Source organism: Grammomys surdaster, unplaced genomic scaffold (assembly GCF_004785775.1).
Source record: "Grammomys surdaster isolate TR1022 unplaced genomic scaffold, NIH_TR_1.0 193, whole genome shotgun sequence".
Taxonomy (NCBI): Eukaryota; Metazoa; Chordata; class Mammalia; order Rodentia; family Muridae; genus Grammomys; species Grammomys surdaster.
The window spans coordinates 10,903,595-10,917,469 of record NW_021604638.1 but is presented as its reverse complement, the minus strand read 5'-3'; the positions used below and the strand labels follow the sequence as shown (position 1 = coordinate 10,917,469).

Genomic DNA, 13,875 nt, shown 5'->3' with positions numbered 1-13,875 from the left:
CTTTGTCCAGAGGAAACAAAGAAGACACACCCTTAGAGACACAGCACCAGAAAGGCCCCCGACTCCACCCTCTCTGCTCCTCTCCAGATGGTAGAGTTTGAGTTGACAGAGGGTCAGACAGCAGTGGGAACAGGCTGGGCTTGTTAGTCCCCGAAGCTAAGGATGAAAATCACTCCCCGTCCCCAAGCCCTGTCCAGCCCTTTGGTGAGGACAGAAATGGTTCCCACAGCCAGTGGTCACAGCCCCTTGGAAGTGGGGCACATGCTTACAATGATACAAATAAATGGGGCTCCAGCCCCCACTCTACCCCTCCAGGAGGTGAGCGAGATTTCACAGAACAAACAAGAAGTCACTGAGGGGCCTCACTGACCACCTCAGGGTGTTGTTATTGCTTTGGAGCCAGTGCTCCTTCGTGGTATCATGCTCTCTCTCCTCTCTCTCTCTCTCTCTCTCTCTCTCTCTCTCTCTCTCTCTCTCTCTGACAAATTAGAGCTGAGCCTTTCCCCACCTGGTTGTGACAGCCAGGCTCTGTCCCACCCTGAACAACCACAGCAGTGACAGCTGAAGAGGGAAGGTGCCCTTGTGGCTCAAAATATTCCAAACAGCGAGTAATAACCTAACAGCAAGGATATCACACTGTTGAAAAGAACATAGGGTGATGGCTAACTGTGGACCTCAAAGAGGAGCCCATTGAGAGCCCTTCTACTTCGTCCAGGAGGCCTGTCCATCCACAGTCCAAGGAAACTCTGAAGAGCAGTTGGAGAAGAGGGGCCTGTCCACAGCATCCTCCCTGTGTAGTGTTGACAGCTGCATGTGGAGGTGTCAGAACTGGACAGAAACCTAAAGGGGCACTCTGGGCTTAGCCAAGCTGGGAATGGAGAATTTCCAAGTTGAAGGAATTCCTTGGTAGATGAACCAGGGACGAGGTGGGATTCAACAGAGTCCTGGCATCCTTGGTGGAAAGTGACACCATCTAATGAAGTCCAGGCCCCCTCTGCAAGTCCCAGCAACCCTCAGGAGTGCATCGTAAAGAAAATCAATGCTGAGGGTATTACGCCAGAATGCTGAATGTGATGGACAGTGAGGGCTACAACCCCAGAAGGGAGGAGAGAGGAAGGCAGGGAGACAGTGGAAGGGCTGGCTTCTGGGGAGCCAGGCAGCCCATGCAGCCCAGGCTAGAGAGAGAGTCTGAAATCTTCTGGAATGTACTGGGGTTTCCCCTCTACTCACAGCCTGGGGCTTGAAAAAAAGACTATATCTGAGCTAACAGGCCTCAGGCGTGAACACTAACTACCCAGCTAACCTGGACTACACCCTACACAGCAGGGACTACATGGGGAGGACTGGTGGGCTGCTGGGCACCTCCCAGGAAAGGTGATAGACATGTGCTTCTATAGGGGGCCAGACTGTGTCCTCCCTTGCATGCAAAAGGGCTCCTGCAGGCCCCAGGGAGGGCCACAGGAAGGCAGCTACCCAGGCCTCATTGGAGCCTCTAATTCTTACACTAGCAGCTCTGCATCCCTCCTTCTGGAATGCCATCTCTCCTTGAGCCAAGGTGATGAGGCCGGGCAGTGGCTTCTGCCCTTCGTACAGGATGGTTTATTTAAACTAAAATGTGTGTGGCTCTAATGCCTCTCCAAGACCCTAGCCCGGAGGCAGAGGGATAACAAGATGACCTTTGATCTCACCCAACAAGGAGGGGTCTCCTATATGGAAAACCCTGACCTTGATGCCTCTTGGACCTAATTGCAGCTTTCTTCAATGCTCTGCTCCTACTGCCCCCACACAGGACAGTGGTTCCCTGTGTGCAAGGTTCTGGAAACTCAGGTCCTCCACAGTCCTCCACCGTATCACAGATGACAACCTCCTCTCCAGTCCACCAAGAGCTCCAGACCAGCTCTGCAGTTCCATGGACCCCTGGGGATCCTGCCAAGCCTCAGGTACCTCCTCCTTTCCTTTGGTCTCTGCTGGCCCCCAATTCTTAGAGCTTACAGCAGAGGGACAGGCAGGAGGGTGTGGATGGATGGACTCAGACAGGCTGCGGCAAAGCTCCTTCCAGGGCAGGCAGAGGGAGACCCACACTCCCTCGGGAGCTGGCTCCGGATCCTTGCAGACTGCCCCATGAGCTCTGGGGCAGGAGTAGCTGCCGGAACCCGGTGCCGCAGGAAAGACACTTGCTGGTAATTGGCACCATGGAGATGGCCGGCTTGGTTCTGAACTTGGCTCTGGGCAGCGAGCTTCCAAGGAGGCAAAAGGGGGTTAGGTGGAGTGGGGTAGGGTAGGGCAGAAGAGTGGTTTGCTCCGCCACCTCAGTCTCTCTCTGACTGTAGCCGCATCCATCAGGTCAAGACCGGCCAAGTCAAAAGTGTAGCCAACCCACTGGGAAAGGGAAGGTCTCAGGGGTAGGAGGTGAAGGAGTGAGGAGGGGCCCAAGGGGGGCAGGTCTCCCCATTCTGCTTCCCCACGGTGGGGAAGAACCCCATCCTCCAATGTCCAATGTGCCCCTGGGCCTGGGGTCCCAGGTCAGGGCTGGGTGGTCTCCAGGCCATCTCGGGGAGCCCCTCCCCATCCCTGGCATTAAGACCGCTCGCCACAGGGCCCCACGGTGCTCTCGAGGGACAGCTGGGATGCCTGCCGAAGCAGCGGACCTGTGGCCGGGTCCACCATGGAGGAGGTGGGGAAGAGCTTGTACCAGCCCACGGCCAGGGTGGTCAAGTCCAGTTCCTCCAGCAGCACTCGAGCCACGCCCATGAACTGCTTCCGCTCCATCCGTCCGTAGTTTCCCCACACGATTACCTGCAGGACAAAAACCATGCCTGATTACATCTTGCAACTGAGCTGGGCAGGGCTGCTCAGTTGGTGAAGGGCTTGCCTCATCCCTGGCACGAGACCCTGGCTTTGATTCCCAGCACCGAACAGGCTCCAGGTCCACAAGCAGTACACAGACATATATTCAGCAAAACACCCATACACATAAAAATAAGGGTAAAAATAAACGAACACCTAGCCCAGACGTTTGTAGGCCCTGAGCCAGAACCTGAGGTCCCTCGGGCCAGTGCAGCTAACTTGTGTAGAGTCTGCCTCTTTAGACCATGCAAGAGGGCTCAGCGGCAGGTAGAGATGCCCGCTGCCAAGCTTGATGACCTAAGTTCACCGCTGGAACCCACGTAATGGGAGAGGAGGGCAGACTCCCACAAGATGTCATGTGATCTCCAGTGTGCACGCTGTGGCATGTGTACCCCTAGCTCACAAAATATAATCAATAAAATAGAATAAAAACCACTCAAATCCAACCTTGTTTTCCTGGCTCTAGTGTCCCCATTACTGCCATCCCGTACCTCAGCTTTCTCTCTCTCTCTCTCTCTCTCTCTCTCTCTCTCTCTCTCTCTCTCTTCCTTCCTCCACATGGACCCATCTTTAAATGAAGGCCTTGAAGGATGTCCCCACATCTGTAACATGATTGCTCTCCCTGCTACCCCTGCAGGGAACCTTGGAACCCCACACGAAGCATTTTTGTTTTTTGATTTTTGTTTGTTTGTTTGTTTTGTTTTTCGAGACGGGGTTTCTCTGTATAGCCCTGGCTGTCCTGGAACTCCCTCTGTAGACCAGGCTGGCCTCGAACTCAGAAATCCACCTGCCTCTGCCTCCCAAGTGCTGGGATTAAAGGCATGCGCCACCATGGCCTGGCGAAGCATTTTTGTAAAGTGGAGATTACAGTGTACTGTTAGCTGCTGTTCTTGTTCCAACCAGTAGTCCTTCTGGTCTCCTGGTCAATGTCCTCTCAGGGCTGGCCTGTGGATCTGAGTCTGGGGCTGCAGGCTTTTTATTGGCTGGCTTCTACCTCATCTTTTAGTTCTATCCTGCTCTATGAGGGTGGGCTGGCTCAGCCCTGGTCAACAAAGCCTAGAGGCTTAAGGATAGTCCTCAGTCAGACAGGGTGTCACTGACTGCTTTTTGTTTTTAGTCTTTTTAGAAGATTGGTTTTTATTTCATGTGTAGTATGTGTGCAGCCCGTGCATGTGTGTGTGTGTGTGTGTGTGTGTGTGTGTGTGTGTGTATACTGCTACCTATGGGGGCTGGAAGAGGGCACTGGATCCCTGCAGCTGGAATGACAGGTGGCTGTGAGCCACCCAATGTGTGTTCTGGGAACTGAACTTGGGTCCCCTGGAAGATCTGTAATCACTCTTAACTGAGATATCTCGATAGCCTATGGAATAAGTTAGCTAGTTTGTGTGTGCATACGCACACATATGTGTATACATGCATGGAGTGTGCATGCATGCATGGAGTGTACATGCATGCCTGGAGTGTGCATGAGATGGCATCCTTAAGGAGATCAGAGGACAAATTCGGGTAGTTGAGCCCTCCTCCCATGAAAGCCAAGGCTCATGAGGGACCAAACCCACGGTGACACAAGAAGTTGCAGGTGGGAGTCAGCTCCAGTGCCTCAATTCCCCTGGGTAAGGCCCTTGAGAGACCCTGTCCCCTGAGGAACACGCCTCCCTTACACACATGCACACACATGGGACTCCCTTACCTGCAGGACTTTGCCCTGGGGACTCTCAGGAAACAGAAGCACCTGATTGTACAGTGGGTCCAGTGACTTGCGGGCCACTTTGGTCTTCTTCTTGGCAATGCAGACCCCGTTCTCCAGCAGATAGGCCTTGATATAGGCAGCTAGGAACAGAGGGCAGAAGGCAGGGTTCTAGGCTGCTCCCTCAAATTGCAGGTATTAGGTAGGTATTAGGTGTAACAGACAGAGGTCAATCACCTACTTCTGGGGACCAGAGAACCCGCAGGAGTATGGGGAGGGGCCACGGGGCAAATGGGTTTAGGGTGGGTAGCATGCACTGCCATGTCTGGCTGGGTACCGAGTGAGGGCTCGGCTGGGTGAGCCTTTTTAGTTTTTATTGCCTCCCCTTTCCTTTGCTCACCATTTCTTCCTTCAGTCCACGGCTTGCCCATCTTACCATGCTACACATTCATTTGTCAACCTCTCCACAAACGCTCTCTGGGCCCTACTGTGTGCCAAGTACTCTACTAGGTACCAGGGTATAATGATAAACAAGAAAGATCTCTCTCTCTCTCTCTCTCTCTCTCTCCACGCATTTCAGTCCGGTGAGCCACACCAGCTTTAGCTCTCAGAAGTCCACACACCTGGCAGCGTCTTCGAGCCTGGCTTGGCCGTCAGTCCCCGTGCCTGGATAATGTCCACCTCCAGCTGGCCATTCCGCTCCTGCAAGCCAATCTCCACATCCCCTGCAAGAGAGAATGCTAGAAAGTGGCTCAGAAGCTCCAGCAGGGCCTTGCTGTCCCTGTGCATCCATTCCCAGCCCAAACAAGAGCACACTATGTCCTATAACTGCAGCTTAGACACTTGAGAGGCAGGCACTGTGGAGGGCTGGACCATGGGACTCAGGCTCCAAGCCAGTTGCTTAGAGCATGGTGCCTACAGGCAAGGGTAAGGAGGGAGGGGCACAGGGCTTCAAATACTTACCCATGGGTGTGGTAGCCAGGGTCTGGCGGCCCACAAACTGTGCTGGCCCCATGCTCCCCAGGAAGTCACTGAACTGAGCATCTGAAGCTAGACAAACTCCTCCATAGTTAAGGCTGCAAGAAGAAAAGGATGTGGTGATTTTTTTGTTGTTGTTGTTTGTTTGGTTGGTTTGATTTTTCAAGACAGTTTCTCTGTGTAGCCCTAGATGACCTGGAACTCACTATGTAGACCAGGCTGGCCTCGAACTCAGAGATCTGTCTGACTCTGCCTCCCAAGTGCTAGGATTAAAAGCATGTGCCATCATGCCCAGACTCCATGGTGTTCTTCATGCCCACCCACCACTGACCTATATACCACACATGCTGCCTTAACTATCCAGGGTGACTGGAGGGAACGTGGGAGATGGTTTTGTCTGGTGCTGGTGCAAAAGGCTTAATGCTTCAATACTCCAAGCATGCAGGGATTAGCAGTATCAGATACATCTACTGGTTAGAATCACATCTCACGTGACACCTCCACCCAGCTGCTGGACCAGAATCAGCAATTTAATGTGAGGCCCACTCAAAACAAGGCCGAGATAACCGATGCCCTGCATGGCAGCCTTGGGTGCCAACAGGTGCTGCAGCTGTCTGGCTTCCTGATACCCGCTTCGCCTTCCTTTGGTAATAAGACCTCTGGTTTCCCTTAGAGAGCCCACTCTGTCAAAGCACGTGATTGTAGTAGGGAGAGCCACCTCTCAGGGTACCCAGTTTCCTTGGTCAGGGTTCCAGGGCAGGGGTGTGGCTGGGTTTAGTTAATGAGAATCTGACATGAAAGTTGTAGCAGACTTCATGAACTGTGAGGGGCACGAAGCTCCCTCTTCTCATCAGACTTGGCTTGGGACATGGAACTGGAGTGTTTGGTGTAGAGAGCCCATCGATGAAGCTATTATCAGACTGAGGTGTTAGGTAGGCTTCTGGATCAAGCTTTGCCTGATGCAATTATCTCTTTCTGAACAGATAAGTCAACAGTCACTATTATTACTTTGGTTAAACCAGTTTTAGCTAGTTTCTCTCTGCTTTACCTCTCACCTTCCCTTTTCCACCTCTAACCTGGACATGTTGACATTCTCCTCCCCTCTCCAGGGTCTCTTGCACAACAAAACAAACCCAAAACCAAAAACCGACCAAACAAATAAACAAAAACACAAGCCAATCTTTTCCACCCTTATTCAGATAAGAAACACATTTGACCAGCAAGAAGGGTAACCCCAATTCTTGGGCAGAGATGTTAGATCCAGGATCAGATGCCTGAGTTGAGCCAGGTCACTCAGCAACTCTGGTAGTTAAAAGGAGAGCCCCATAGGGCTAGCCTGGTGGTGGATGCCCTCACAAAGAGCTTGCAGATTCTCCTGCCTCCTGGTTAGGGGCTGCCCAGGGCTTCCCTCCACTGCCAGAGGAAAGCAGCTCAGACGGCAGCTTCCCTTCCTGTGTAAGCAATGGTCAGGGCCACAGCAGGCACAGGCCACCTCGTCCATTACCACAGGTTTCCTACCGCCCCTTAGGTCCTCCACCCTCCAGTAGCAGGGTCGTGTTAGAATGGGGTGGCCCAGTAGGATGCACAGACTAAGACTCAGCCACAAGGCTTTTAAGTTGCAAGTAAGAAACAGACTTAGAAAGATAGTAACAAAAACCAAGATAGTCCTGACCAAAACCAAACAAACAAGAAACCATACAAACCCAAGCCTGGAGAGCCCAGGGAGTCTGGTAGGGACAGAGTGAGCTGGGATGCTCTAAGACCACAGAAAACCCCAGATAGGGTCGAGGCATCTGAAAATAGCAGGGCTTACACCGCCCTCCTTAGAAGGTGGAGTCAAGGAAAGGGCACAAAGCTCTGTAGCTGCCTGGGTGTCTTCTCAAGTAACCCCGGGACAGTCTCTGAGGCCCCAAGTGTCCCTCTTCACCCTAGATACTAAAGTGGCATGTACACTTAAAGATCCATGGAGATGATGATCTGGTAAAGGAGGGTGTCTGAGATCAGAGAAACAATGACTAAGGAGCAGGTAACCATGGCCAGAAGCTGGAAACCACAGGAATGATTGGCTTAGGTCTATGGACCACTCTCCCTGATGGTCTTCAAAGCACAGTGTTAACAGTCAGCCTGACTGGCACTACCGCATTGATAACCCTGCAAGGATGCAGACCTTTCAGCCAGCCGGCACAATTATCCAGTCACCAAATGGTTTGTAGCACATCCCTGGCACTTGATACGAACACAGACCATATCAAGGACAAGGCAGATGGTGACTTTTGCCTTCATATGGATACAGTAAGAAACAGTACCAGTGACCTTGAGAGAGAGCTCAGTGGTTAAGAGTACCGGTTCTTGCAAGGACCCAGGTTTGATTCCTAGCACCATGTGGTGGCTCACAACTGCCTGTAACTCGAGTTTATGAGGATCTGATGTCTTATGTCCTATTCTGACCTCTGTGGGCACTAGGCAAGCAAACGCGCGCGCACACACACACACACACACACACAGAGAGAGAGAGAGAGAGAGAGAGAGAGAGAGAGAGAGAGAGAGACAGAGAGAGACAGAGAGATAGAGACAGAGAGACAGAGAGAGACAGAGAGATAGAGACAGAGAGAGAACACATATATTTGTCCAGACAAAACATGAATACACATAAGTAAAAAAAAACAAACATATCTAAAAATAATACCAATTATAAACTATGAAAGAAAATGGCACATGCTATGGAAAGAGAACATTAGAAGGTGTGGGATGCTGTAAACTAAAAAGTAGGTTCAGTGTCTGTGCTTTCTCTATCTTATAGACCAGTTGTTCCTTGGTACCCATGATGGATTAATTCCAGTTCTAGAAGCCCTAGAGATAACACAAATGCACAGATGCTCAAGTCTTTCCTATAAGACGGATGGATTGATAATGTTCGCACAGATCTACCCGTGTCCCCTCATGCACTTTAAATCCCGGTTAGATTGCATAAGACGCGTGCCATTGCACGTGGTAATGTAAACAGCTGTTACGCTCTGCGGTTTAGGAATAATGACAGAGACATTTTGGACACGTACGGCACAGATATGACTGCTGCAGAGACAACATGAACAAGCCAAATGACGTTCACCCACTGGGAACACGGGGATGGGGAGCCCCGAGAAAAGGCAGGTGTTACAGCAATGCACACGTGTGCACCGTTCCATGTATGTCTTCTCATTACAGTGGTAGGCATGTGGCAAGTTCAAGTTTTGCTTTTGGAAACTTTCTGTGATGTCTTTCCAAATCTTTTTGAGTCAGAGCTGGGTCAGTCCACAGATGCAACTCACGTATACCAAGAGCAGATGTATTTTGGCTGTTTTTAGCTGTTTCCATGAATCCTCTCTACATGTACTCTCTCTGTGTCTAGGACATAGATAGAACCTTCTGAAAATTCCTGAATCACATGAGACTAACCCTCAACAAAGCAGAAAAATGGGCGTTTGATTCAGAGGTCTGTAATAGCAAATGAACAACCCTTACTCTGGGCCACCAAAGGTCTAAGAGCATTTGCTACAGGTATAAATTCATTTCAGCCTTAAAGTCCTTGGTCCGTATTATCCATGGGCCCATTTGACAGATGAGCTGGAGAGAGCAGTAACTACCCAAGCCATGCAGGTAATGTCTGGCTAACTCTGTCCTCCCAGAATGCACCTCTGCACTCTCAGCTGCCTTCTCTCACATGAGCCACACAATCTGAGGTGTAGCTCTTCTGGCTATGGCAATGCTTTATGCTTATATGAAAGGTAGGAAGAAAGCCACTAGGGGCTAACCCCTTCCATCTCACCCCAAAGACAACATCCAACTGATGACAACTGGGAGTGGCCTGCAGCTGGGGTGTCTTGATCTTCCACAGCCTCCTCAAGCTTTGGTTGCCTGTGGGGAGAAGGACCCATAGGCATGACCCCTGGCCTTTAGTAGCCCTACCTTCCTATCAGATTTCTTCTTGCTCCCAGTGTTGACTTCTGGGGTAGCCTCCTATTCTGGCTGAGTCTTTGGGTCAGCTTCAGAAAAAGAGGCAGCCTGGTACTGGAGCCAGGCAGGTAAGTTCCTAGAGCTATTATCTTCATTCAACAGAAGTATATACATTTTTATAATGAAAGTGCAAACAAAACAAAACAAAACACTCACTTAAACGTTTGGAGACGAGAGTGTATGTTTGCCATTTCTTACAAAACCAGTGCCTTAGTTACTCACGCTGAGACTAACGCTAGACCCACCGATGAGATGTGATCCTGGGTCTCTCCACCCTACCTTCCCAGCTCTCTGAAGGATCCGAGATCTGTTCTGGAAGGAGGATGTGGGCTCTAAAGCTGAGAGAGAAAGGTACAGCCTTGTGGGTTCCGAGGCAAGGGAGGAGGCCAGCCCCCAAGCAGCATGGGGCCTTTTGCAAGCCAAAATTGAAAGTTTCCTCTAACATCCTCTTCGCCTGCTCCTTGATTCCTGGTGGAGTGCAGGCAGACAATGGGGAATTGGCAGGCCTGGTAATTAGCGGTAATTGTTTCTAATATCTGGGCGGCTGCCTGATTTCCCATCCCAGGGTGCCTCACTGGCTGCCAAGGCACCAAGCTGCCACCCTGAGCTAGCAGAAACAGCATCCAGGAGGCAAGAAGCACACTGTGCCTGGCCTCCATTGGCTACAGAGTCAACTCTGCAAGAGGCCATGCTCCATCCTGGGATTTTCCCTGGAGGCGTGGAGAAGGCTGACTAATCAATCAGATGTATGCCTCACTGGCCCACCTGCTTGTGGCGTGACTCCCAGCAAGTCTCTACCCTTCGGTTGGTGATCTTAACAAGATCACTCTGCCTTGTGCACAGCATGACTGTGCTGGGTCAGCTGTAAATGTTTCCAGGCTCTGCGCAGGATCTGTTAGCAAAGGGACATGAGAGAGCTTGCTGACTGGAAGGTGCTACACATATTTGCATAGAATAGTCCTTGTGTACAACAGGAGCTCAGTAAATGTTCCCTGCCAAAACTCCCAAGCCATTGGAGTAAAGGACAGTCACTGAGACGTGCAGCATAGGCCCTGGGAACTAAACTCAGGTTGTCAGGCTTGGCTGCAAGTGACTTCAGACACTGAGCTGTCTTTCCAGCCCCTGTTTTTTTGTTTGGTTTTTTTTTTTTTTGTTTTGGTTTTTTTTTTTTTTTTTGCCTCTCTGGGCTACAGTTTCCTCACATATCAAGTGAGAATGAAGAGTGACTGTCTTGCTGAATCGCTGGGGAGGATAGGGTAGCACAGGTCCACACAGAAATGCTCCCAAACCAATCATAGCAAAGCAAGGACGACATGGCTGCCGGCTCCTACTGCCCAGTCTGGCACAGCTTCCTCCGCTTCTGGCAAAGAAGTATCTGGGTGCCTGGGTCCAAGCACAGGCCATGGGAGTGGGGGAAGGCAGCAGGAGCAGGCAGAGGCAGAGCCTTGAAACAGGGTTTTACCCATTGTTCCGCTAGCCTTTTATTCTGTTTTAATGGTGAAATGAGATTTCCTGCAACTCAGATTCTATTAGTTTTGTTTGTGGAGCGTAATCCATTTGTCTTTTATTATTAACCTTTGGGCTCAGCTTGGACCCTGTGTTCTTGGTGGTTAAAGAAGTAATTGGGTAATTTACAGGTTTGGCTCTGCTTGCTTTTCCAGTTGGATCACCCGACTTAATGGCATCAAAGATTAAAAGGCCGTACAGCCTCGTGGCAATTACAGGCTGTGGTTCTAAAAGGTTCTGGAAGTCCGTTCTCCTGCTATTCACTCACTGTCCCCTGCCGAGTCCACGCACGGCTGTCCACCCGGTCACCTCCCCACACACTCGCCTCACCTACAACACCGCAATTCTGCTAAAAGGCAAATGTGAAGTCTTACAAATGACTGAAGAAGAAAATAACAGCCTGCAGTAAGGATCACAGGTTATGAAGAAAACGGGGCGGAGCCACATAGAAAGGTATATGTGGCGAGAGAAGGAATCTAGTAAATATGGCATAGAGTTTAATACCATTGAATGGTCGAGAAGGGCTAAAGTATTACAGTAAATACAGTACTTTACCTTGACAGAGCTGAAGATCGCTCACTATATGGAAAGGACTACATTCTCTGATTTGTTGGGCAGTAGAGAAGGCTGGCTGAAACCAGGAGGGAGAATTGTACCAGAGATGATCCTGACACCAGGATAACTGAGGCAGCCTCAGTTATCGGGAATGTGTGAATTCCTTGGTGAAAACAGCTTTCTGCATTCACCCTCCATCGCTCATGGACAAAACCCCACCTAACCAAGCACATACGGAATCCATGTGAAGCTCACATTGTTCCCAGATACTTCAATTGTGTTGGAACAAATTCCAGTTTTTCAAAAACAGCATGGTAGCAGAACTGACCGTGGGCTAGGAGACACTATGTCACATGATCTAGACTCTAACTCTCAAGTAGTCAAGACTTTTCCAAGCCTGACCCTCCCTGAGAATGGGGCTCCTACACGGAGCCAAGGGTTTGCTTTTCATTGAGCAATAGCTTGTCATGAGCCAAGCCTGATAACATTAACTGACTAATGTTAACTCAGTTAATCCAACACCTTTATAAAATTTAATCAATGTCTGTTTTAGAGAAGGATAAAGGAAGACACAGAGTAACAGTAATCCAACCAAGACCACCTGGCTACAAAGCGGCTGATCTGGGACTTGAACCCCAGTTGTCTGCCTCCAGTCCATCTTCTTAACGATTAGAAGACACACCTGACCCCCGTCATGCCCGGGGATTAATTCCCAGATTTCTCCTGGATATCAGACCTCATGTGTGTTCAACTTTCTCTTAAATAAGATGGTATATTTGCATATAAGCTATGAGCATTCTCCTATAGACTTTAAATCATGTCTAGATTGCTAATAATGTCTAACACTATGTAAATTCCATGCAAATGCCCAGTCTTACTATCTAGCTTAGGAGGAAATGACTAGAAGGCATATAAGCAAGTAGTACATCTTCAGCACAGACACCATTTTTCATCCAAATATTTTTTCCATGGTTGTCTGTACCCATGAATGTGGAGGCCCCAGGCAGGAAAGGCTAATGTCCCCACGTCCCCAGAACAGAGCATGGGGGTCTATAGTTCGAACTCTGGGGTCAGGCGGGCCTGGGTTCACATCCTACCTCCACTGCTCACTAGGTATGGAGATGCATGGTTCATCTTTCTGGGTCTTGATTTTCTTTCTAGCAAAACAGGAAGAAATAACTCTTGAGTATTAAATGAGATAAATTCCTGAGGGTAGAGCCTGCCACAGTCAGACACTCGGCAAAGCAGAGCTTATTGAACAGGAAAAAGCTAAACTCCTTCCTCTTAGCCCACGGCCACACTGTCCACTAGTCATGATGGCTCTGTCAAGTAGGACAGGTGGGAGGGCAGAGAGGGCGTTCTGGCTATCTGCTGATCTCTGGGGCCTTTTGTGATCACGCAGCCCTGGGTCTGGGTTACAATGACCCTGCATGAGCTCACAACCTACTTTGCCTGGCTATGGGCAGAGTGACCCAGACACCTCAGGACGACAACAGACTGGAAGCCAGCTCTGGGAGTTACTAGGTTGAGAGGATGCTACATCCCTGGCTTTTATGAGATGAAAAGGACAGGGAGGACAGAAAGGAGTGCAATGTGTAGCTGCTTCTGTCCTACATACCTAGTCATCAAAATCCGAGAAGACCAACTGTGGAGTGGCTAGGCACAGAACTCAGTGTCTAGTGGGGCAGACAGATACATGGGCAACAATTGTAGTGGACAGTAGACAGTGCTATGGCTGGAGAGGCCAGGTGGGTGCAAGCTGCCGATCTAGCCAGAGAAATGGTAGACTTGTGAGCCACTCCATTTTTCCTGCCTATGCCCAGAGCAGACATTATTAATCAACTGCAACACTCTGACTAGGCCTGGATTTGGCTCCATAATCCCCCTCGACACAGTACTTATGGGAGTCACTACCAATTAACTGGCATTGGCATATGAGCTGAAGCGACATGCTAGCTCGTCACTGAGATCTAGGAGGAGTGAGTCAGGGGGTGCAGAGGAACACGAACAGGAATGCGGGTATTGGAGCCATGGATACTGAGACACGAGGCAAGACAGGAGCCTAGAAGGCTCAGGAAGGTGGACTGAGAAAGGCTGGGGGAGATCAGCAGAAGGAAGTGCAAGATGATAGACCATAGAGTCTGGACCAAAGATGAGACTTGTAAGAGTCCAGGCCAGAGCAAGGCACCTCCGCTAAGGCTCCTGTGGGTGGGAATGGGAGAAATGGTCAGCTCAAGAGACAATTAAAATGGGCACACCACTGTGTGTTAGGGAAGGAATACAAGACAGGGTGCAGTCTAGAGGGTCTC

At 50.2% G+C, this 13,875-nt stretch overlaps 1 protein-coding gene across 2 annotated transcripts in view; it reads right to left on the bottom strand.

Moving 5' to 3' along the window:
* Nucleotides 1-2,555: 2,555 nt before the first annotated feature.
* Nucleotides 2,556-13,875, bottom strand: part of Rims4 (regulating synaptic membrane exocytosis 4) — a 58,169-nt gene continuing 46,849 nt past the window's right edge. Inside the window, exons 3-6 of one of the 2 annotated variants that reach the window (XM_028769752.1) lie at nucleotides 5,498-5,610; nucleotides 5,158-5,259; nucleotides 4,538-4,677; nucleotides 2,556-2,796 (exon numbers count right to left, since the gene is read on the bottom strand). In XM_028769752.1, coding sequence (XP_028625585.1) covers nucleotides 2,578-2,796; nucleotides 4,538-4,677; nucleotides 5,158-5,259; nucleotides 5,498-5,610 — 574 coding nt within the window. In that variant the 3' untranslated portion in view covers nucleotides 2,556-2,577. The remainder of the gene's footprint in view (nucleotides 2,797-4,537; nucleotides 4,678-5,157; nucleotides 5,260-5,497; nucleotides 5,611-13,875) is intronic. The other variant, XM_028769753.1, reaches the window with a different exon arrangement.